Source organism: Pipra filicauda, unplaced genomic scaffold (genome assembly GCF_003945595.2).
Source record: "Pipra filicauda isolate LSUMZ 115617 unplaced genomic scaffold, ASM394559v2 scaffold65_size3143899_pilon, whole genome shotgun sequence".
In the NCBI taxonomy this organism is placed as follows: Eukaryota; Metazoa; Chordata; class Aves; order Passeriformes; family Pipridae; genus Pipra; species Pipra filicauda.
The window spans coordinates 2,024,280-2,051,125 of NW_024104820.1; the positions used below are offsets into that span (position 1 = coordinate 2,024,280).

Consider the following 26,846-nt stretch of genomic DNA (forward strand, 5'->3'; position numbering starts at 1 on the left):
TGAACTAAATACTCCAACTTTAATATTTTGCATTCATACTAAAAACAATTAACAGTTTTTACAAATAGTGTTATTTACTAAAACAATTCTTGTACAACAGTGTAGTATATCTAAATATATACATATGCCAACATCAAAGGGAGCATCAAAACAAACAAAGCCAAACAAAAATGCACTTTGCTACTGTGTACACTTTATTAAAACCAAAGCAGACTGCAGCAGGTTTCTTTTTCATGACAAAAATTATTTGGATTCCAGAAGGACATGCAGGATAGAAGAACAAAAGCCCCTACCACCTTTTTGCCAAGGCAGCAGCATAAAAAGGGATCTTCAGATCTGCAATTTTACATAGTAGCAAATGGAATGTTTTTAAATACAACCATTCTAATTCAAGAAACAAGGCTTCAAAAATGTAGATAGTGTTTTTTACATCTTGAAGGGAAAAGTTCAAATGTCAAGGCCTTCTCCATGTTTTCCTACGGTTTTGGACAGTCTATGTATGAAGGTCACTATTCTTCATTGCAGCCGAAAATGAGAAAGGAGTAGCTGTAGTGTGGAGTCAGTCAGCTTTACTGAGTAACAGAGAAAAAAATGATTCTGCCTGCTGTTAGTAATGGAGGTTTCTGTAACTTTTACTCTACCTTTTTCTTTAAAAACATCTCCTCCAAGGTTTTAACTGGAAAAATTATGCTCCCTTGTTCTTCAAAATAGATACATGCATCTTCCTCAAAGGAAGCTGCAGTTGTGTAATTCAAAGTGCCAGTGTAGCTGCTGTAATTAGAGATATCCTTTTTCATTCTGTGAAACTCAGCAGAGAAGGAATAAGGTAAGACCTTTGTACGTGAAGACTGCAGAGATATCTTTGAAATGTGAGTGAAAAATAAAGTGATTAGAGAAAACACTAAAAAAAATTGGAGAATGAGGTATTAAGCAGTTCTCCAGTGTAAATCTGATGTTCCTGCCATCTAGATGAAATCAGAGAACTATAATAGCAGCCTAGATTTAATCAGCAAAATATGTACATGGTATTAAGAGCAAATTTATCACCTTCGTTACATCTAATCATTTTCAATCTGGCAGAATTTTCTGAAGTTCAAATTCATTTCAGTTCTCCCAACTCAAAGTTCATGAACAGTAACTGTACCACGAGGGCAGCATGCTGCCCCACACCTGTTGAGAAGCCTGCAGTAATTCTTACATTTTGCTCCTTTTTACTGTTGTTTTACTGCTGTCTATATGTGTTCTGGCCAAGTACATTAAATACACATCTACACCAGTACCATTTACTAAACAGAGGTGGACAAATATGTTGTGACTGTTCCTGGAGCTGAGCACTCTGGAACACACTGCCACGACATCAATACAGCAAATTTCAACACACTGCCTCAGTTTTTTTCTGGGATGTTTTACAGTAAATCTTAACACCTTTGTTATGCCCACATAAATTGAGATGATACATGGGGTAAACAAGTTTTGCTTATAGAAGTGAAATGCACAGAAGGCACTTTCCAGAATTTGCTCCAGTTCAGGCTAACCAGGGTACTGAAATACCCCTTCTGAAGGTAATTAGCATTTTTGTATTCCTTAATGAAAGGGGTAAGTGACAAAGGGTTATACAAAATATTTTGAAAACATTTCAGCCTTACATCAACAATTTACATGTAAAGAAACAAGGGATTCAAAAATTAGGTCTTCTATTGGAACATGAGTAACATTTCCAAGGATTCTTAACTTTCAAATAGTTTAACTTTCTGACATTTTATTTAATTGCTAAAAAGCTTTTCCACACAGTAGCTGCATGTGTACTTTCCTCCATTCACCCACATTTCTGTGTTCAATACCACAGTAAGGTGGAACATACATGAACTTGGTCAAAACAATGCATAAATGACGAATCTGAGAATCAATCACGGCAGAGAAGAACCAGCAATGGCATCTCCAGGTTCATGATACCAAATGCACAGAGAGGAGCTGAACTGATATAAAATTTCTAAGTTATCACAGAGAATACAAGAGAATGACTGAATGAATTCGTGCAATGACAGCATCTAGCAAGGTAGGAGAAGGCATCACTTTAGAGTATTGAGCATACAGGACACAACCAAGCAAGAAGATAAAATTAACTTTTCTGATGAGAAAAATCAACACAAAGCAACACAGCTCCAAATTTCATTTAATCAGAAAATTGCATGTGAAATGGAAAACGTAGGTTGCAGCAGAAACACTAAGACTCTGAAGCTAAAAATAGTGACCTACTGCACCAGCTGTAGACAATGAAACCTGATTCAAAATCAACTAAAATTCCCAGTCTGTTACAGGGGATAGCTTAGTGCAGTGACTTTAATAAAGGCGGGAAGGAAAATAGAAAGTGTCCATCTTTTATTCAAAACTTTCACTGTTTTGAATTTAGAGGGGCACTGAATTTAGCAAGTGGTTTTTTTGTGTACTTGAATGATGAATATAAATGAAAGGTGATTTTAATTTTCATAAACATGGCTGAATGCCCAAAATAAGCAAGTTGGAAAGCAGGAAAACTTAAGATACACCTAAGGTTTCAGGATTCAAATGAGAAACCAGGAACAAGCATTTCTGTATGTCAAGAAAAGACTTCAAAATTTTAAAAACAATGACAAATTAGTAAAAAAAAGTATGTTTGCTGGGTCTTTTCTGTACAGAAGTTCCACAGGCTGTTAGTGAACATGTGGCACAACATGTGAAAACCTAAGAATACAACAGTCAATGTCAGCCACACTATCTCAATGCTTCAAGCTTCTCTTTGAATCAGGGACTAAGAACTATAGAATCCAAAGTTATTTTCACTTTTGTGTATAAATTATACATTTCTATACACATTGTATATGTGATTTTGGAATAAGGTACTGAATGCAAACAGAGAACACTAAATTATACTACATGTCTTTTCTAAAGAGATCACCTCTTCAATCCTTAAAAAATTATCTATGACACAATATCTTGGATTATTATTTTTTCCTTAGTATTTCTTTTCAAATTCCACAGGCTTTTGTGATGCTACCAAGTACTGAAGTAATTAATGACAGCTTGTGAGGGTGCATAAGAATTCTAGAGAAAAAAAATGTGAAAATACTAGTATTAGAACAATCAGTTGGCTAGAACATCTCCAACTGGAACAGGTCAGCTATGGGCATGTTTCATAACCACTCCCGTCAAAAGTTATGCAAAGTAGTCACCTGAAAGCATCTGGCAAAACACCAGTGTCAATTAAAATAGTGAAACAAAGGCATGTTAGGTAGCTGTGAACAGATGCAGGAGTGTATGGGATAACTGAGGTCATTTTATAGTATAATGTACAATGGCAACATTTAATTCCAGAAGCATCACACTAAAATATAATACATATAAGCAAACAATTTCTGACACACAGTAACAAGACTAAAAACACAGATCTGATGTTGAAGCCATCTAGTATTGCTTTAAGAGGAATTAAAGTAGCTGGAAAAGACAAAACCAGGATGCATTACTAGACTGAATACAAATGCAAAATAACAACAGTCTTTGTAAAAGAAACTCAGATCAAGCACACCTAAAATGCTGCCTTCAATTACCATGCTTCTTTTGTAGCACCTCAGCCACAGAAACAAAAAAACAGTGCCTTAAAGAGCCAGCTGACTAAGTTACTGAGAAACACAAGGGTTTAAAACAGGCTAATACATGTTGCTGCAGAAGAGAATTCAAAGTAACCTGAATGTCGATTAAAATGAGATGCTTCATAAACTATTGATACTGTAGAAGGGCTGATAAATTCAAATGGTACAACTGAAAATTGAAACAGACATTTAAGGCAGAAGTGTTTGTGTTAGAACAGTAAACAGAACAAATTGCTAAGCAAGGCCACAAGAGATAAAACGAAGCCCTGAAGGTTTGTTCAGCAAAGTGATTTAAATGTCCATAATTCTCCATGTTCTAATTAAGAAGACTCAAATAAAATAGTGTAATTCATGTTGTGTGTTCCAGTTTAAAACTCCATTGTTTCTCTTCCAATTCAATTCCTCTGTCTTTCTTTGGTGTAATCTCTACCAACACACATAGAACATAGTTCTAGTTCTCATTGTAAAAAACAACTTGGAAAAAATAAATTACATGCTTCTCATGACAAAATGCATGATCCTGATCTGTTGCATGGTCCCATATGTTTAGCAGCCTCTGAATAGTAGTTTTAAGTTATTAATTATGTCCGAAGCAGAATCATAATTTGCTGTTATCCCCCCAAATCACTTACTAGTTAACGAGTTTACTTTGGTAGATAAGCTATCTAATAGTCATAATACACTTGTGTTCAATTCAAGAAGCAGTGAAACCTAGACTCAGATAAGTTTGTAAATTCATATATAGACCCTAGCTTGTAATTGTAACCATGATATGCAGAATTACTGCTATTCCTGCATTGGAAAATGACATCACATTTGTCTTAAAACTACACAAAACTATGAAATATGGTTGTCAGTTCATGATTAAAATAAAATAGTAAAGTAAATTATTTTTAAACATTGTGTTAAATATATTCACACAACCACCACAGCTATACGAAATGGGCACTACTGCAATCACACACTATACGTACATAACATATATGCCACAACAGTTTGCAAATGTTGAGTTTTCACAGACTAGCCAATTTTACCATACATAAATAATCTTGTACCAATTTTTAGGCATTTTAAAAGGAAGTAAATTTCCTAAATATATCAGTTCCTCTGCAAAATTAAAAAAAAAATCCTAAAAAGTCAGTGCAAATTGAACTTGTTCACCAAGAGAGATTCTTATTAAGCTGAGGATAAACAAAGTTTAAGAGATTAAAGGAAGAAACTCATAGAATCGCCAACTGCCTTTAGCAGAGGTTAAAGAAGATTAGGAATCAGAAGTCCTGGATCCTATAGTAGAGCCTTCTGTGAGTAACTATGCTGTGGTTGCTGAGGTGGTGGAGGCTGTGGTTGTTGTGGAGGTGCTTGCTGACTGCCTGCTGTCTGTGGCAGAGCTGTAGATGCTAAGTTATAGTTTGGCACCTGGGACATATTAGTTCCAGCATTCTGATAAGCAGCAACATCAACAGTAGCAGGTGGTGGACTATACACTGAAGCCTGGTTAGAGTAAGTACTTCCAGCAACAGAACCAACCATTGCACTGAAAAAAAAAAATAAAAAATTTAAAGTTAAATTTACAAACACTTTACCAACAGACCTGCAAAACTTTACTGCTTCTTTAGTTGTTCTATATACACACACAAAAATCTCTTAACACAGGACACCTTGCATATTTAAAACTATAGTCAATGAGTATTCCCATTAAAACTCAAACACACTCCTCAGATTTAAACACACCTCCCATGGATTTAAAATTAGACTGTGAATCTATAGTTTTGTTTTATTTTAAGGTGCAACAAGGAATCCAAGTGAAAGATAAGGCCATCTGTCTTCCATTTTGTTCATAGAAAAAAACAAAACCCAACCGAACTATTTCATAAACCCAACCAACTGTTTTAAATAGCAAAACAAGTCAAGTGAAATATGCAGAAACTCACTTTATCAAGGTATGCCTTACTATACCAAATAAGTAACTTTGGGGGACAGAAATTATCAAATATATTAATGACTCAAGATTGATGTCTCTCCCAACTTTCTAGAATAAAATTACTTTACACAGACAGTAAAATAATAATAATAAAAAAAGAACCAACAAGCCAAAACCCCAAAATACCCAAATCCCCTAATCTTTTCCTAAAGCCAATTCAAAAGTTTTTCACAATATAGGTAGCTTAACCAAAGCTTAGCATCTTCGGCCATCTACCCAATGTAGAAAGCCTCTTGTAAATCCTTTATAGGGGCAAGCTGCATAAGCTTTAGTAAGTAATCATAGCCCATTCACTTCTTTTCCAAAATGAGCAGAATTCTCCCCATTCTTCTATGGTAAGATATTTGAAAAAAAAGAACTGTAGAATATACAGAAATTATGCTAAGCCAGCAAGAGCAGCAGATAACCTTCATCACTAAATGTATATTAAAAGTTACTACTAAGTCATGTCTATATAATTTTCTCTATTTTTTTATATAAAAGAAATATAGAGAAGTTTGACAGGAATTTTTAACAAATACATGACACCAGTAAAAAGCACACTGGAAATAATTGCACTAAAGTATCTTTCAGTTGTGTTTATAGTTATACTTTTGTTGTAAGGAAAAAAGTCTCCTTTAAAAATTATCTGTAGTCCTTTATGTTTAAATTGATTTAAACTTGAATAGGAAAATACTTAAAATTACTTCGTGTAAGATGTCTGTGCAGGCTGACCAGGCAGTACTGAGCTGGCAGATGGAGTAACTGTGCCTTGGCTGAGAGAAGGGAGCTGTTCAGGAGGAAGATTGTAACCTTGAATATGGCCCATCTGTGCACTCCCTGCTACCAAGTATGCGTTACTTTGAGTTTGCCCCGGATAAACCTAGGAAGTTAAATAAAGGAATATTAGAAATAAAATACAAGAAAATTTGCAATTTAATATCTGACACTAGACCTTAAAGATAACCTCTCAACCCTTTAATTTCCTCTAATTTAAATTACTGAAGTTAAAAATGGTAATTCTTTCATGGCAGCATTTCCATGTTGATGGCTATCTCTGAGTAGATAGGGGAGGGTATAATCTTAACCAGGAATAGTACTCCCTCGGTTCTTTACTTTCTTTGACAACTATGCAATGCCCTGGTAGCTTAAATTTTTAATTTTATGTACAACTGAAAGCCCAGGACGGGCTTTTTCCTTGATCAAAAGGAACTGAACAGACAAAACCTAAAAGTGTTAGAATTTGCAAAAGGAGAACATCCAAAGCTTGCAGCTGAAATAAAACATTTTTATTTTTATTTGTCTACGTATTGTGTTGAGAGAAAACACCGTTCAGTAGGTATGCACTTGATAAGGTCAATGGCTATTCAAGGTTACACACATACCTGAGAGCCAGAAACACCAGATGACTGCATGTAATACTGTTGGTTTTGTAGTTTTGCGTACATGGAATACATTGGGTCCTCATTCACCAATTTGTTATACAAAGAAAGAGCCTCCATTGCTTTAACATTGAGCTCTGAAAGTTCCGAATGTTTCCTAGAAAATATATTTTACAGTTTATTCTACAATTTAGATAACTTCAGTATAGAACAGATAATATGGAGATATTTCACGAGGTGTGATAAGCAACATATTCTTCCTGTGAAGTCATGTCTGACAAGAGCATCAAATGGTGCAATACTATAAAATATTATGTGACTAGAGGGAAAAAACCTTCAGACTTCTTTCCAAAGGAGAAACTACTAATAAGTACACCTATTTTCTTTGCCAATATTCGTAAAAATTATTAAGATATCATTAAGTAATAAGACTGGTATTTCTAAAAATGAATTTTGAGTCAAAATACATGACTTTTTTTTTACCTGTCTATATCTTCCAACTTTTCATCTATGAGAGGTCCCATCTGGTGGCACATTGCTAGAACAGAAAGACATTAAAATATAACAGCGTAATAAACATTGCCATACTGCAAAGTCAGAAAGCAATTTAAAAAAAATTACAAGACAGAAATGTGTAGATGCTAGTCCATTTTTTTTAGTTCATTACTATAATCTGCATGCCAAAAATTTATAGTAACAAGGGAGCATCATGAAAAATTTAAGAATGAGATCCAGCTGAAGTTTTCACTACTGGTAAAATTTCAAAAGTACATTTTAAAATAAAATGAAGCAAAACACATTTAACATCCAGGAAGCATAAAACTGAAACTATTTTGCATTAAAAGGTTATTTGCATTAAAGCAAATCTGAGAGGTGATCTCTTCTTCAAGAAAGAAAATTTGCCACTGCAAATCGTGCTCAACTAACAATACTACAAAAAGACTATCTATGAAAACAATGAAGAAGAAAACTGGTTGCAATGATTCAATCACCTGCACGTCAAAGACACTATTAGCACATTTCTCTCTCACTAGAACCCTAATTGGGGGAGGGGGGCTTTTTCAAACCACTGACATGCAAAAACCAACACAAAAGCTTACCAGAAGCAGAATAGAAAAGAATTAAAATAAACAAAAATGCACCCCCTGCTTCCTTTCAGCACAAGGACATGGGATTCACCCGACTGCCAAGCAAACCACAGTTAATTAACAGAAAGACAGAATGTGTCAAATGTAAAATAAACTGACAAGGAAGCTAAAAGGGAAGTTTTGGATATTAGGAATAAAGAAGGTCCTGAAAATGTCTGGGCCATGATGCATGAAAGGGCACTACTATTGTGTTCCTCAAAGGCAACGTCAGGTGAATGAGGAGCTATATGAGAGACACCCATCTACTTCTTTGAACCTCAAATTAGTAATACATTGACAGAAATGCTGGGAAAAGATGTAAAACCTGGTCTAAGTTCTGCCTATTTTTATGTACAGCATAAAGTGAGGTAAAAGGCATGACAAGGATTGCTCAGATGTCTGTATGCTAACATGATGACTGCACTGTTGCCAACCACAAACCATGGGCTCCCGAACATGTTAGGATGAGCTCTCCAATTCAAAGAATTTGTGACTGGACATGTGGCTGGCAGAAGAAAATTAAGTGGGTTTTCTGTCAAATATTAATCAGCACCTGTCACCACTGGTAGGAATCAAGGATTCAAAACGTATCTGTAACAAAATTCCCAGAACCTATGCCAAAAACAGTAGCTCACCAAGGCCTACTTAAGTGTAGAGCAAGTAACCTTGTATTGGCATTGCAGGACTACAGCAAGTGCTGTTGTAGGTAGCTGAGGAGCAATCATCTGATCCTACCACTGCTTTCAGATTCTAGGACCAGTCCCACAATTCAATATAAAATTCAGCATTGTTTTAATGATCTCATGATGCATTTGCAAGGAAATCCTAATCTAAGCCATATCTGGAGGCTGGTGGACAAGCATACCTTTTAATTTCTTTGCCTCTGTCCTGGACCAGATACAGGCAATCTGCTTCTTAGACAACAGCCTCTATAGCTATATTTGGGACTTGAAAGAATAAAACCAGTCATGTTTCTTTTTACCCCTCTTTAGCTTTAGTGGAACTAAAATATGTGCAGACAGCTCACCGATGTGCAGTTCCCAAAACAGGATTCATTTACAGGCATAATGAACCAGATGGGTGTGGAAAGATGGGACATACCCAAAAGCTTATAAACCTATACACTTCCATGATTAACTTCTAGATAGATGTACAACCTGCCATTTTCTTGACAAAATCTGGTCCTATCTGAATTGTCAGTCTAAGCCTATGTTCTGTCTCATAATCAGTAAGTTTCTTTTCTTCCTTCTCTAAGTTCCCTCCCAAAAATTTTGGTGCATATATCAACCCAGGTAAAATGGTCTATAATGCCTCTGTGAAGAGGTAGTCTGAATAATTTGACTCTAAAAGACTAGCATAATTTGTAGCATTCTATAAAGTATTTGTTAATATGCAACTCCTACAGAAATACACATGCAAGTGAAAAGCATGTGAGACACCCACAGGTCTATTCTAAACCTTAGTAGTATTTCTGCTTCCTTTCATGGAATCTTCCTTACACTCCTTTTGTCACTCATGCTGTGCTACTCTATGAAGGAAAAAACAATAATGGATGAATATGATTGAATTAAATATTTCTGGGTCTCGAAAAGGAAAAGAATATAGAAAATGGTTTTCTTGAGAGAGGAGTAGGCTTGTTTTAAGTTAACATTTTGCACTTTGGTCTCTTAGATGTGGAAAAAAGGAAGTGAGAAGATAATTATGGCTCAGGCACTTTTCTCAGGCATGCTTCTTGCATGCACATGAAGATGAAGTAGTTTCAACTTAGTTTCAGTTTGGTTTGATATAGGTAATTACTAAAGAGGAAAACAACAACAACAAAACAGTACTTTCTTACCTTCAAGATGAAGCAATTCTGGGAGGTCTGGCTGGTCATCAGATGGATCTGCACTTTGTAACATCTGTAAGAGTTGGTCCATTTTATCCTAGAACACAAGTTGTATAATTAGGGCACATACAGCAGGCAGGAAATTAGCACTTTCAGGATAGTAAACTAAAGCAGCTGTTTACAACAGCCATTTTGATCTCTCGGCACTTGAGAATCATCTAGACTAAGAAAATACAAATCATACATGCTACTTTATAGGAGTGAAGATGCTTTAACAAGGAAAAGCCAATTGACAAAAATCAATAGTAGTAAAAAGTGGAATGTGCAGAATACTCCTTTATTCCTAGAAGTCCTTCTAAACAGTATTTTCTGAGCAACTTCTATTTTTCAATTCTAGTTATTACATATGCAATAACACCACCTAGTGGGATTAGTGGAAATATTTTTTTTTTTTTGACAGAATACATGGAGAGAGTACCTCAAATTCACTGAAAACCTATCCTGCATTTTTAAGTGTATACGGCCTATTCAGTACATGAGCCTTGTCATTACCTATATATATATATATATATACATACACACACATATATGGAAAACTCCATAAAAGAGTTTGGCATAACAAACACTTGAAGAAAAGTACCAAGATCAGTGTTTACAGAGCCATAGTGCTGTCTACTCTCTTATACAGATCTGAATCATGGGTCATCTACCGCCACCACCTGCGTCTCCTAGAACGCTTCCATCAACGCTGCCTCCATACATTCACTGGTCAGATTATGTGACCAATACATCTGTTCTAGAACAAGCAGCAGTCACAAGTATTGAGGCCATGTTGCTGAGAACACAGCTGCACTGGGCAGGACACGTCTCCAGGATGAAGGACCACCGCCTCCCTAAGATCTTGCTTTATGGTGAACTTGCCACTGGCTGCCGCAAGAGAGGAGCCCCAAAGAGAAGATACAAGGACTCCCTGAAACAACATCTCAACCTTGGCCATATTGATCAACATAACTGGTCTACTTTGGCCTCCAATCAGGAGGTCTGGAGACACACCATCTATAATGCTGCTGCTTCCTTTGAGAACACACACAGGATCACTCTCGAGGAGAAAAGACAACACAGAAAGAATCGTGCCTTGCAGAATATTCCACCTAAGGATTCTTTCTGCTGTGCCTTTTGCAACCGGACATGTCTGTCTCGTATTGGCCTTTTTAACCACCAGTGTGTGGATAGAGCCTTTCCCAAATCTTCATTCACGAAGCCTAGCCATGCTGATACATACACACATATATACACACACACACACATATATACACACACACACATATACACACACACACACATATACACACACACACACATATACACACACACACACACATATACACACACACACACATATACACACACACACCACACATATACCACACACACACACCACACACACACACACACACCACAACAACACACACACACACATAAACACACACACCACACCACACACACACACACACACACACACACGCACACACACACACACCACACACACACACACACACACCCACGCACACACGCACACAAAGCACACATACACACACACGCAAATACAACACACACAACGCACATACACACACAACACGCACAGACACACACACAGGCACATACACACACACACGCACATATACACACACACGCACATATACACACACACGCACATATACACACACACACATACACACACACACACATATACACACACACGCACATATACACACACACGCACATATACACACACACGTACATATACACACACACGCACATATACACACACGCACATACACACACACACACGCACATACGCACACACACACGCACATACGCACACACACACACACACACGCACACACACATATACACACACGCGCGCGCACACACACATATACACACACACACACACATACACACACACACACACACACACACATACACACACACACACACGATTTTTTTAAGATGATGTTTGGAGGTGTTGCATGATTGATTTCAGAGGAAGTCATCCCTGATTAACCAGTTTAAGTGCAACCCTCTTATAATAAAAATACCAAAGGTTAGAAAATGAACAGGCATAAACTCTTTGAAAAATATGTCTCAGAGTGAATTCTATTGCTTAATGAAACCTTATATGTAAAAGATTTTAAATCACTCTTTAGATGAGTACTATCAAATAAATAGCCTTTATCAGGCCAGAGTTATATAGGTTGTATCAAAGTAGAAAATAAAACCATGTTTTGTCCTCCTTAAACTCTGGAAAGGAAGGGAAAAGCCAAATGAATTACTTTCTTACTATTATACTACAGCAAATTTAAAAACAAAAGAAGACACTAAAACAAAAAACCGACATGGACTCACAGAAGACAAAAGCTGCAAGGCACCTCAAGGAAGGGCTGAGATAAGCTATTTTGGCAAACTACAAACTAATATCTCTTGGGAAGAAGAGTTTTTGAGGTGGGACTTTAACAGGACTTTAGGGAGGCAGTAACTGATTTCTCATGTCAAAAATGACAGAACTTGTGTCAAGGGAAAAAAAAAGGCAGGGGAAAAACATTCCGTTTTCAGAGATGGAAAGAGATCTTTGATTCTGAGGGTAGACAGTGGTGGTTATACTGGAAATAAATCTAAGACAGGAGTCAAGATGGATATCTCTGAGGTATCCTGAAGTACTTAAAGTAAAATTTGAAAGCAAATTTGTCACTCAACATCAAGCTTCTAGTTTGGAGGTAAACAGATGTACAATCTGGGAGTAGGGCCCTAAATGGAATGTAGTTTCCAAATTCAGTTTCAGAAATTCCTAAGAGATTCAAGACTCTTGAAGAAATGAGAATACTGCAGATTTCTTTTTATTTTAATTAAATCGACTTTCCCTTCCCATTCTCTTTTGATTTTTGTTTTTGAAGTACAGTACAAAAGGGTTAAATATCACATATTTAAAGGTACCAGCAGTTGAAAATCAGTACTTTTAGCATGCTTACTTCATCAATATAAACTGGTTCAGGCTCAGGTTCTATTGTCTCTACTTGAATTTCATCACTGAACTGCACTGTTTTCTTCTCAGCTTTCACTGCAAGACAAACAGGCAGACTAAATTTTATAAAATAAAAATAAACAAACAATGACAAATATAATACAGCTAGCATATTGCCTAGGTTTTTTGCATTTGAAACATCTACTGTGAAAATTTTAAAAATTAGTATTTTGTTGACAATTGAAATCCACAAACAAACAATTTTCTTAAACAAATCTGTAAATTGCATTAAAAAATACAACAGTTCACGCAAGGTCAACTGAAACATGTTTTATCAAATAAATGTCTTTATTATAGTCTCCTTGCATAAAACATTCTTATTAGTAAGTTATCAGAAAAAAAAGACTAAGAAAGAGAGATTGGAAGAAATAGGGCTAATGAGTCAGGTTTAAGAGAAAAGTGATAAAATCATCTGTGACAAACTGAGCCTTCTTTTCTCCAAAGCAAAATACAGAATCAAAAGTTCTCAAATTTCACTATTCCTTCTCCATCAAATCATATCTGCAAAGCATCTCATTCCTCTGTAGTGGAAGCTAGAACAAAAAAGCCAAATACTACTCTTATCATATTACTCTTACTAATAGTTTAAACATATCACAAATGACTGCTACAGCATGTAATTCTGCTGACCTGCTCTTACCTTTAGCACCCTTGAATTGAGATCACAGGAGATTAATCTTGCAAACCCATGAGATTTACAGGAATTGGTTCTAATGTTTAATATTTTTATTAAATATTTAGAGTAGGTTAGACTGATATAAATAGATACAAATAGATAACCAGTATACAGAAAACCCCTCTTTCCATGTATGTATGCACACATACACAGTTACAGTATGGAGGTTTCTTGAACTATTTGAACACTGGTAATCTGACTCACATCTGCCCAGGGGCCTTCAGTTTTACCTCGATTAGTTATGTACCATTGTAACCAGGCAAAAAGGCACTTTAAACAAAAAAGCTACTAATGCCTACATTTATCCAGGTCTCAATGGAGTGATTTAATGAGTCTCAAGGAAGCCACTGACAAAGCCAGAACAGAAAGCATCATACTTTTCAACAGAAGCCAGCTTGGGCAACCTTGGTCTGACACAAAGGTATGTCTGTTTGTGAGATCATAGCAAGAGTTCCTCAGTTTTACTTCAGTTATCACATTAACTTGCAACTGAACTCCATCATAAGGGAAAGAAAATCACTGCAGAAATGTACCTTAGGCAATGGCAGGATTTAACATATATATATAAATACAATGTTACTTACTCATTTCTGGCTCAGCAGAAAGATCAGCTGTTACAAAATTAGATGGAAACAATCCTATACCCTGGTGAGTTTCACCTTTCCACCAATTTGGATCACTAAAGATAAAAAAAAAAAAAACAAACCCCCCATACATTATAAAACCCACTCACATGGAATTTTCCTAGGAATTGCACAGAAAAAGCTTTTATATTACTTGTACATAAATACAACTTCTGTATACACAGAGAATGTATTCTTGTGTATACACAAAAATTTTTATGCAATTACGATTATTTGTAAAAAATCTAGGAGATAACTAAAGTATTTAATATGTAAATATGTTTCCATGCAACGGTATTCCAAGGTATGCTTCTACATAGAAGATATCATCATCCCCAAATCATTTTTACAGCCTAATATACTTCTAGGAGACATTCTATATAAATTACCTGTCATCAAGGATAGTTATAAGTTCTCCAGCTTTAAAAGTTAATTCGTTGTCTTCAGCAGCCTCAAAATCATAAATTGCACGAACCTTTCGGCCCTCATGTTTGTGGTTTGTTAAAAGGCTTGAGGTGCTCGGATACAAACTGGAAAGTGTTGTTTGCTGTTGCCTTTGTTCTTTTAGTGACAATTCAATAGCTGCAAAAGAAGAGTTAGTCATATGAAAATTCCCTATAAAAATGGGTTGAGTGATATGAAGATTTAAATCTGTGAAAACTTTTAGTATAATTCTATTCCTGTTGCATTTTAATCACCCTCTGTTTTTCCCTTAGAAATAACAGTAAAAAACAAAAAGATGTTTTACAACTAGAGAGCACAATTCTGCCTGTAGATTTACTGAGGCTTTCAACAGGGACAGGATGAATAAACAGCACTTAAGCACAAATGGAATAACTCAGTGAAGTCATCCATTTTTTATTATTATATTATTGTTATAACCTTGAACTGATGTAAAATATCTACATACTTACTTTACATCTTACACTATGTTGAACTTTTACAGATTGCTTGAAACATAAAAGAATACAGCTGTTCCAGTACACAGTTTTTCTCTGCTAGACGGGAGCCTTTAGCCTGGATCCACAGAATCAGAGGATTATACAGATTGGCTGAGGTTGAAAGGCACCTCTGGAGGTCTTTGTGTCCAATCCCTTGTTCAAGCAGGGTCACCTAGAGCTGATTGCCCAGGACTGTGTCCAGACAACTTGTGAATATCTCAAAGGACAGAGACCATGACATCTCTGGGAAACCTGTGCCAGTGCTTGGTCACCCCCACAGTAAAGAAGTGCCTCCTTAATTCATAATTAACAAAATTATTTTTGCTTAGACAAGCAAAATTTTATCCTTTTTTTTTTTTTTATCCCTATCATTTCTTGAATAATTTCACATTTCTGGGTCATTTTTACTAAAGCTTGACTGAGCAGAAAGGTTTCGCTCATATTAAACCCCTCCAAGTTTGTGGAAAAAAAATTGATCATTTTTAACAAGGGACAGAGTGGACACAAAAACAAAGAAAACAAACATTAGGAAACATGCAGAGTATGAACTTTTAAGACACAGATTTAAACAGACTTTGATGGACTGACTGTTGAAGAAACCATTAGTAACATATACAGATTGGCTAATGGTGATTTAAACAAATCTATGTTATATTAGACGATAGCTAAACAAAAAAAAAGTTTAAGATGAGAAACTGCAAACATGCACCAACTACTAGTAGAAGAACTTCACTCATTTAACAAACAGCAATTGTTACAACTTTAAGCCCAAAGCCATCCCAGGTACAAGACATAAAATTTGATGCCTTTACATTGCTGAAGTTTGATCTCAAAAAACAGTTCTCAACCATAAATATCAAACCACTCTAAGAATAACTCTTCACATGTATCTGGTATAGGATCATTAAATGACCTTTAAATATACTTTAGTACAACAGTAAATCAGAAGAAACTATCCTAGTTTTGTTTATGGGGACTGATGTGAGACATTTAACAGTCATTTATGTTTGCAGCAATCAAAGCTTAAGGTATACTACAGAAACAATATTCAAAGGAATAATAGTAGTATACCCAAATACTTTGCATACAACTTATATCATAATATTTATTTTCTTCTTCCATCAAATCTCTAAATTGCAAATGAGTGTGCTTCACTTGCCCCAGAAAGAGGGAAAATCCAAGTACAGCAATTGCATCAAACATTTCCACAGTAGAGGCATGTCCTTAATATGAGATTTTTGAAGACTTGTTTCACTTTGGCAAGGGGAAAAAAAAGTAAAAATCGAAAATTTTTCATATTTTTTTTACTCATAGAACACTTTTAATCTCTAACCCTCCAAGAAGAGTACAAAAAGAAAGGAATAGAAATCATAACCCCAATTCATAAATACACTATTCACAGAGGAAGGAAGCAAAACATTTGTTCTTATTTTTTTGATATTTATCAATATGCTTCACGTCAGCAAGTAAATGTACTTACCTTTAGCTAAATCCTCCTCTTCCTTTTTGTTGGCTACTGTACCAGGATCTTTGGCAACTAGAGCGGGACTTGCTTTTGCCTGTTCAGCAGCCTAGCCAAAAGTGAAAGATGTAAAAATGAATCCAACAAAAAACTGACAATGCATTAAGTTCACCACTTCGATTTGTATTCATCTGCAATATAAAAATCTAAGGTAAGTGAGAGCATTTCACTCCTCAAGGAAAAGTTTTATTAAGACAAGAGAGTTTTCATTTTTTTGCCAAGCACATTCTAGAATCCAAGACTACAAACTGTAAAATACAGAGCTGAGCATAAAAAGAATTTGTGATACCCTTTGAGAACAACCACACAAATCTAATGTACCTGTGAACCAATAGCTGGGAAAGTAACTCCTTGCTCCTTAAGATTTTTTATCATAGCAGATATTAAACTAAGTTGTGGGTCATTCTTGAATTCATCAGTCCATTCCACCATAAGGGCTTTCAGCTTTTCACAAACTTTTGGATGACCCTGTATGGACAGTAGAAACTAGTTAAATAATGTAGAAATTGGTTCTTAATTTCAAGTACTTTCATCTTAGTTCAATATACACCATATAGACACTTTCTTTCACAGTCAAGTTTAGCACTCAAAGATATCTTTATTAGAAAGGGAGAATAGTACACCAGCATCATATTTGTATTAGTACAATATGTGCTAGGCACAAAATAAAGTAAAATAAGGTTATATTGAAGCCCTGTATTATCTCCATTTCACGTTTGTATTTAATGTTTCACTGTTGTCATTTAATGTGAAAATGAATTAGTTTATTTATAAATTAACACACCACACCTCCCCCAGACAGAATACCTAGGTAACTACTGTGAAGTGGCATTCAGGAAGTTCTTTCTGATAGCCACAGTCTTCTCAGTAATCTATGCTTATCCCCCTCCCCCAGCTCCTTTCCAGACTTCCAAAAGTAGATCCCATTCCACCTTCAGATTAACCCAACTCTGATTTCACTTAGAGATGAAATGTATAAATCAATGCAATACATTACCTTATTCAACACATTGCTTACTTCACTGGCAAAATCTCTTGAACAGACTTCTAAATGAAAGATTTTGCCACAGTTTGATACACATGCTCCTAGAAGCTAACAAAAGAAAGATTAAAACTCAGATTTGTGCAATATAACTTTCCAGGAATAAAAATCACTACATCAAAAAGAACCTACCGTCAACGCTTGCATAGCAACATGAGGATCTTTATGGTTCACCCTCTTCATAATAGAGCGAAGACAGTCTTTAGGTCTAAAAAACACAAGACATTTAAAAAAATGTAATGGAATGAACATTTCCTATTGCATACATGACAATGCTGATGACTTTAGCAGACAGTAAGATCTCCTGAATATTGTCAGTTTAGTAGCTTGTAAGTGTAACATAAAAAAAATAAACTAACACCATTAACAGTTGCAGCCATTTCTATCTGTAGGATTTGTAGCTTTCTTAGTGATCAAAACCTCTCAGTAATTTATGTTACCTTTTGAACATAGAGAGAATTACTGTAAATACTCCAGAAATGCATAAAATCCCTTACAATTAGATAACTGAAATTCTTTGCAGTCCATGCACCTTCTCCTTTATATTTCATACATAGATGTAAGAATATTTCCTTACATATTGATTTACCAACATCCTTTTGCTACTTTCATTTTGAATTACCACCACTATGTTCCTCAGTCTCTTTTAATCTAAAGAATAACATTAATAAAGACATGCAATGAACCAACAAGTTCTAAAAAAACCTGTCAGACATTCTACAAATTTTCTAAACAATTAAAATACAGAATTCAAGTCTTACCTATACTGTGGTAGATAGAAATAACATAAAAAGCAACTTCAAGAAAGAATTTGAAAGGGAGTTTCAGACAGTTTAGTGTATTAAAATCTGTGTGACTTACTGTTATTTTATTCTGTTTTTAAAGGTAGTGGAAAGCTGAGCAAGGCTGGGTTAGGAATTATCATGGGCATACAAGCATTATTTGGTGAATAGCCCTGAAAAGATAAACCTGAAGGAGGGTAAGTAGGGAAAGAGAAAAAAAGAAGGAAAATCTAAACTAAGCGGTTTTACACATCAAGGGTCTTTTTCGAAGCAGAAGTATTTTCCTATTGAACTGGTATCCAAGAACTAACATGAAACTTAGGTATAAGTTACACCACTGCTTGGCTATACTATATTTGGCAGTGTCCACATTTTACAGAAATGTCCACCTCATATTTAGTGGTACTAATTATAGAAAATGCTGTCATGCAGCATGAGTACATATCATTCAGTGTATACCTTCATATAACCAATTATTACAAATGAAGGCTCTAAGGCAAGTACTACCTTTTATCTATTAATTATGCAAGATTTCTCATATGTTTGCTTTAACTGAGAAAGAATACATGCTAAAATTTTCAGAAATAACTGCTTTTGTAACCATTAATTTATGAGTAGGATTGATGTGATGAGTACAAGCTCAAAAAAGTGTGTCTCCATTGTAAAGCCAGTATTCATAAAGGCAGGGTGCAGGATCGGGAGCTTAGCAGTTCAGGAGCAGGACCATCAGCCTAAGATTTTTTTCACTAAGGAATCCAAAGTCTTATTAAAAGGAATAAAGTAACAAAGCCTCAAAGCCAAATGATTATCCACATGTGTTAAATATAATCTACTTGCTCATATATTTAACAGAAATGATCAATACTTGAGTGGTTAATGTTTTAACATGCTCAAATGTTTAAAATAAGAAGACTTTTGATTACACCTACATAAAAAAAATAATCCAAGCTTACCAATGTTTAGTCAGAGTAAGAAAACCTATTCTGGACAGAACTGTAATCCTTATTTTTACTTCTAATTAACTCATCATACAATTTAGTGTGTAAATTATGAGAAGCACTATGCAGAAAGCAGAGGAAAGCATGCACTCTATGAGTATAGAATTCAATCTACTTATTAGCACCTATCCAGACCATACTATACAAACATTGGGCCACAGTTCTGCTCCAACAATCCTATAATCAAAATTTCAGAGGCACCAGAGTGAGTAGGAATAACAAATCAGTAGGGCAAAAATATGGCAAGATACAATACAAGCTATGTATCATATATGGTATCACATACTAATAAATCCAGAAAATATTCACAATAAATTTCAGGTTTAGTTTTAGAAAGTTTAAAAAAAAATCAAGCTGGTATTTTATTTAACAAAGACAAGATTAGCAGCAATTGCAATCTAAAATACTACTCTGCAAAAAACATTTCATGTATTTTCAGGAATTTATTGTTCATTTACAGTCTAAGTTAACTGACTGTGGTGCTCAGCACTACACAGGTGACTCAGTTTTCCTCCTTGCTCCTTCAGAAACAAGCTAGTTAAAAAGCTTCCTGGTCAGGCTGTGAAAGATACACTGCAATGACTACATAAAATGCTACTGAGATTGTGTAATTTGAGGGGGGAAAAAAAAATAGAAGGTACCTTGGAAAACTATCAAGTAAGCAATTTTGCTGTTCTCTCTTGCATGAACAGGCACAAAAACAACCAAAGAAGAAACAGCTAACCAGAATACTGGCTCACTGAGGCAGTGATTAATCCTTAAGGAATCAGGACAAAGTTAGGCAAGCAGCAATACAAACCATTTCTCAATGACAATTTTCCAATACCTACCCTCAAAAGAGAGTGCTGCAATGAACATTTCTATTTTAACCACTGATTTAATTTGTTTTCAGTCACCTTTTTTCTTTTATTAAGTAACTTTTCTGGAGAAAAACTCAAGTTGTGATAGTTTCAAACATGCAGAGTGATATGTCTCATGAAATAAATATAAATGGAACAACAATCTCAAAGCCAAATGCAAACACAATTAGAGTTAGGAATTGGCTAGCACTGAACTGACTGAGGAAGGGGGGACACCTTATGCTAAAATATACTATACGTGGCCTTTAATTTTTCCTTTTATTCTGTTTAATGAATCATTCAAATTTTACAATGTTGTTTTATTCTGAGCTGATAAACTGTAGATTCAGTTGCGTAAACATTTTCATTGCAGAAAAGTAACATTATGCAAAAATCTATACCTTTCCTGTAGTCAGATTTAAAATGTCACTCAAATATAGAATCATAGAATATCCTGAGTTGGAAGGGACCCACAAAGATAATCAGAGTCCAGCTCCTGTCCCTGTACCGGATAGGCCCAAGAATCACACCATGTGATTAAATTTTTTAAAATAAGCAAGTTTTCAATAATGCTGTACAAAAACAAGGGGGGGAAAGATTGCCTTTAATGGTAAAAGCTTTGTTTTAATCATGTTTCCATGTTGAAAGAGCAACTTGCTCACTGAGCTAATAATGCCAAAAAAGCAGGATGTAAACGATGTGATATGCAACTGCTGAGCTGTATGAGTTCCTAAAACAATTCAGAGATTAAAAAACTGTGTTGATTTTCTCATGGTCAGATAAATTTTAGATCATCTTAAGTGATATGTGAAACATGCAGAAAGTATCAAGTTAATTCTACACTACATATGGCAATATTCCATATACACTATTGTAAACAAATCTTATTATTAAAAATATTACTGCATTTTCTGTCTTTCCTGTGTTTTCTAGGAAAATTCTGATATCGACTTTAACTGATTTCGAAATTCACCAAAAATAGAGAAAATAGTCAAAGAGAGGGATTCAGTGGAATTCTAACTTGCCAAAAACCTATCTTGGTTGGATTAAAGGAAGCAAGTTAACATTTTCAGCTATTTGCAATGCTGCATAAGAAAAGTATTACAACATAAAAATTAATAGTAGCATTTCTGTTACTGAACTGCAACTAGTTTATCTTAAGAGAAAATATAGCACCTTTGCAGAGTAACGGGTTTGCAACAATTCATCTGGATACAAACAAGCCTGCAGACCTAAATGAGACAATGTGCCATGGGGGACGCGCTACTTAATGAACAACAGTCCTTGTAGTCTACTGTGGCTTCATGTGTAAGACAATCCACATCTAGAAGGCTGCGGGCATGCAATGGAGCTTACGGACTGGTACAAGGAAAACCCATAAAGTAGATTTTGTAATCTAAATTTCTGCTAAAAAACAGTAACAGACAGCTTGTACCGGAGCAGAATTGGTTAAAAGATTAAAGCCAATCCCAGTTAAGAAGACTAGCATCCTTGTCAGAAGAACTTAAACTGCAGGAGAATTTCAAACAGCTAAGCACAAGCCATTTAAACTTCTTAATAGGGAACAGTGTCTTGCTTTACCTTGCTATGGCATGACATAATCCATCAAAACAAAGAAAACCAACTATCAGCAAGTTTTAACAGAATCTGAATTTAAGCAACAAGTCAGCTGGCAGCCTATTTTAAGCAGGGTAAATATTACAAAGGTTAAGTCTCACTTTTATTTTAAAAACAGTTTTATTTAAAAAAAAATCAAAACAGAAAAACACAAAGGAAAAGACCAAACCTAACACAAACGAACCCCACAAACTGTAACAGGGATTGAGCTGCAGGGATTTACCATAAGATCTCCAGCTTTGTCTGTACCGCTGTCTCTTGCAGCTACTCACATTTGAGCACACTTCAGGTTGTGTTGCTGTGAGACTAAATCTCGCCTGTGGAAATGCTTTCCATGATTAAATAGGATACTGAAGCCTTCAATAGTATAGTTACTGTTACAGGCTCAGCGTCAACATGCACAAGGAAGAGAAATGCAGTTTTACATATACAAACATGAAACATCATTAACAACTTGCCAGCTCTTATCTTAACTACAGTTATACACAACAGCACAGAAGTCTCAATATGCCATGCTATAATTCCAAGGAATAAGCTTATTTGCAAACCTGTTCTTTGGAACAAAAGTCTTAGGCGTGAATTTGCTGTTTGGCATCTCATACTGTTTCTCACAGTTTTACACAGCAATCCAGGTTCTTCTCAGAGAAGCCTTTCACTAAACAGCAGCAATGGCAAGACATTTTTTTCAGTCTGTTCCTTACCTGAATTGTTACAGGCAATGCTTTGAGAAGGTGTATTTAAAACTTTTCCAAAGACTAATACTACAGTGACTACAAACACTATAGATACACCAAAATCATGTCTTTAAACTGTATTTTTTAGTTGCTAGCTCAAATTACACTTTAACTTTCCTTGTCCAAAAAGCAAGTTCATGTATAAATTTTATGAAACAGCTCAGTAAAGAATTAATAATGGAAACATTAGTGGCCCATATTAAGATGTGTTTAATTTAATATCACATTTTCAAAATGTAAATTTATCAAAGCCCTGATGTCAGAGAATAGCTTCGGAAAATAAGGGGAAGAAACACAAAATCTCATTTTTTTCCTGTGACAAAGACACTGGTGGGCTGGTGGTGAGGACAATGGAAGGGCAGCAGATGTTTTATACCCCGGTTTTAGCAAAGTTTTGACATAGAGTTGAAGGCCTTACAGTCTCCTTATCACACAACTGGTGAAATATGGGGTGTATAAAATGATGATTATAAAGTGAGCGGAAAACTGGCCTCCTAAGCTCAAAGAGTTGTCACCTGTGATGCAAATTCCAGGTAGCAGGCAGTACCTAGTGGGATCCTTCAGGGATTTCTGCTGGGACCAACACTGCTTTCAGCAACTTACTGACCAGAGCAAAAGGAAGGGGAACATTCAATATACTGGAGAGCAGGGCAGAGGGACCTCGAGAGGCTGGAGAAATGGACAGACTGGAACTTCGTGAAGTTGAACAAGAACAAGAGTAAGATGTTGCATTTTGGGTGGTCTGCTCCAGCAAAGGTAAGGAGCTGACCACCTGAAAAGTAGGAAAGGATCTGCAGGTCGTATTGGGTGACAGGAGTCAGCAAGTGTAGCCTAGCAGCAGAAAAACCAACCACATCCTGGTCAAACCAGTGATCAGCACAGCCAACAGGGCCAGGAAAAGTGATCTTTCTTCTCCATTCTGCATCTGGAGCACTTTGTCTAGTTTGGGACTCCCCAGTGCAGGAAGGCTATTGATGCATTACCATGAGTCCAATGGATAGCTGCCAGGATGGTCAGAGCAGGTCACATACAAGGAGAGATGGAAGAGCTGGTTTTGTTTTTGGGAAAGGCAGACTGCTTTCTACAACTAACTAATCAGAGGATACATAGAAGTATAAGAAAAGTGCAATCAGATTGCAGAATTATTTTTTTATTTACTTATTTAGTAAGTAGTAGTAGTAGTTAAATACTGAAACATGTTGCCCATAGGAGTTGTGAAACCTCTGACCTTGGAGGCATTCAAGACTCGACACGGCCCTGAGCAACCCGATCTAATTAGACCTGTTTGAAGCTGGGAGGTTGGACTAGATGACCTCTGGAGGTCACTTCCAACCTAGATTATGATTCTGTAAGAAAAATCCCTTATGAAGTCTCCTGGGTTTACGGTGATACTGCTAAAACATATCAGTTTATTTATTCTGTTACATCAGTGAAAAGCTTCTGTACACAAGTCCTAATTTTAACAGATCACCTAGTATCTCCAAAGGAAGAACTGCAAAATATTTCAGCAGAAATCCCATATATTTTCCTTTTACTTGTAATAAATTTAAGTTAAATTGAGCTGTTGCAAAAGACTACAAAAGATAACAAAAATTTCATTCCTCACCTGAGTGTGAGGAAAGTTTGAGGAGGAAATTCTTAAGTTACTTACCCTGTGCGTGACTGTCCAACTTTATCACAGATGTCTAAGATGAGGCCCCAGTCTTCTGCAGTGTTCATCTCACTGGTTGCTTTCTCTGACAAATAAAGTATAAGCAAATCAAAACACAAATTTAAACAAAAAAAGCCTTATTGTCAACAAATATGTTGAAATATTACCTCTGTGTATACTGCTAAATATATGACAAATCCCTATATTTAATAAAATCCATATATTAACACTGTTATACCTAATTCTTTTTAATTTTTGAACGTTCACTTGTGGCCATGAGTTTCAACTAATGAGCAAATATATTTTGGGTTTGTTTTCGCACATAATAAAGATGCACCCAGAATATGACACAAGTAGTTTAGCTACCAACGAATTTTTTCTTCCATTTGAAACTATAAAGTTTAATAGGATATGAATACCCAAAGTATTAGTTCACTGCAGAGTCAGATACAACTGCATTTGTCACTTTCTCAGCCACTAAATGGCCATGTTTCACATTTCCTTTCTACATATGACAACTCAACAAGGAGGATTTAACAATTCACTAATAATCATTAAACTTTTATCTCCCCATTCTCATCTCTGCTTTGGATGATATATTCCACTGTTTCTTTTCAGCTATAAGGACTGCTAAACCAAAACTAATCTCATAGAAGCTGCTGAAGAGGAAAGAAATAGAGAGAGTAGGTGGAGAAGAAATAGATTTCATGTCAGGAAAAAAAAAAAAAGAGAGAGACTCTCTCCCTATTTCTCCCTCAGAAAAGCTTAGTTACACCAAGGATAATAATATAAAAATGTTAAAGGAAACTGAGGCTTACACTGCAGCTGAATAGAAGATTATCTAAATACTGGTGGATCAGATGAGGGCTGGAGAGCATAAGAGAATGCACAAGGATTTTCCATTAGTAACCAAACAGAAGGTGAATGGGCATAGAATAGTGCACAAACTTTTGCTTCCCATCCCTGCTTCATCTAAGGTTCACATCTTAATCTACAGAGTACAAAATATGCCTTGAGGGAATGTCTCAGACTACTTAACTTTTTAAAAGGAAGGAAAGATTCCCTATAAAAACTCATCTGTCAGGAACAACACATTATTTATATTAGCACTTGCAAGTTTGCAAAGAAGAAAAAGACAAAGCAAAACAACTAATCTCTAAAAATTACAAGGAATTATTCATCTCAAAGTTAATGGATTTCTTATGAATGAGTTCCTGTGTCTTACAAACTGAAGTATGTTATAGTTAATTAGTTTCTTAATTCTGAACAAAAACGCAGAAAAGTAAAACTTTATGGTTACGTGCTCTCAAAGTATTTCCGAGCAAAAATTAAACACTGACATATATGCAACTGAAATGATAACACATCAGTTGTGCTGCCTGATGCAAGGAAAACAGCAAAACCGTATAGTGAAATCCTAAATGGAAGTTAGTTACAATTCTGTATGTTCTCTCAGATAAAGTAATAGAGCACTGCCTCTTCTCTCTAAACTCATCTAGAACATTAATTTGATCTCAAAAAGCATAGTCAACAGAAATATGAAAAATTGTAGGGAGACACCATACTACACAAAGACAGACCAGCTGATCAACCAATCACAATTTTTCTTTCAGTCTGCTATTGTTCCAAATCATGCTTATGATTAGTAAAGCTAACAATCGCAATCACTGAAATTCTTGATGTTCAGATAAGACACCTGAACTGAATGCCTGGCAGAGCCATCACAGGCCAAGGCAGTCTTCTGAAATCATAGTCTATGCACACAGCAACTGTACTGTACATAGTCTATGCACACAGCCAGCATCAACTCTGGAGCATCAGAACTGCTTTTATGAGACACAGAGCCTGAGCTGGCTAGAATGCACTCCCCACACCGAAAACAGCTGATAAGCACAGTCCAGAGACACACAAAACAGACCACATAGATGCAGTTTACTTTCAGGACTCAATTGATTCAGTTCGTTGCCAATTCTACTGGAGCTGGAGCAGCTCCAGTCAAAGTGTGTCTGCACAGTGCTCTCGACAGCCTTAAGTTCCCGCCAGGCTCAGAGCTCACACATGGAGCCTCACAAAACCACACTGGTCACTTCTGCCTAATGCTGCACTTCAGTTAGCACATCCTTCAGCAGAGAGCTGGGCAACCCAGTGGAACCGAAACCTTTTCAATTATTCTACATAACAGACAGTTGTCTGTATTTTTGACAACAATTGATCTTTCTTTCCTCACAGTGTTATCAGAGAGAAATGTCATGGCAAATGGTTACGTCTTCTACAAACAAAGAAGTAAACTAATGCATGTTTAATGTTTTAAGATAACAGCAAACTGTGCCTTTTATGATAATTTAAATACTTTGGCTAAAACTACAAGTAAAATGGAGACAGATGAAATCCCTGACCCGTATCAACCACACTGATT

At 35.8% G+C, this 26,846-nt stretch overlaps 1 protein-coding gene across 1 annotated transcript in view; it reads right to left on the reverse strand.

Annotated features, from left to right (window-relative positions):
• STAM (signal transducing adaptor molecule) overlaps positions 1–26,846 on the reverse strand; it is a 35,960-nt gene continuing 9,114 nt past the window's right edge. The window contains exons 2-14 of the mRNA XM_027720561.2: positions 24,431–24,515; positions 17,942–18,017; positions 17,765–17,860; positions 17,089–17,235; positions 16,726–16,816; positions 14,694–14,886; positions 14,266–14,360; positions 12,953–13,041; positions 9,933–10,020; positions 7,452–7,506; positions 6,972–7,125; positions 6,294–6,469; positions 1–5,160 (exon numbers count right to left, since the gene is read on the reverse strand). Coding sequence (XP_027576362.1) covers positions 4,911–5,160; positions 6,294–6,469; positions 6,972–7,125; positions 7,452–7,506; positions 9,933–10,020; positions 12,953–13,041; positions 14,266–14,360; positions 14,694–14,886; positions 16,726–16,816; positions 17,089–17,235; positions 17,765–17,860; positions 17,942–18,017; positions 24,431–24,515 — 1,595 coding nt within the window. The 3' untranslated portion in view covers positions 1–4,910. The remainder of the gene's footprint in view (positions 5,161–6,293; positions 6,470–6,971; positions 7,126–7,451; positions 7,507–9,932; positions 10,021–12,952; positions 13,042–14,265; positions 14,361–14,693; positions 14,887–16,725; positions 16,817–17,088; positions 17,236–17,764; positions 17,861–17,941; positions 18,018–24,430; positions 24,516–26,846) is intronic.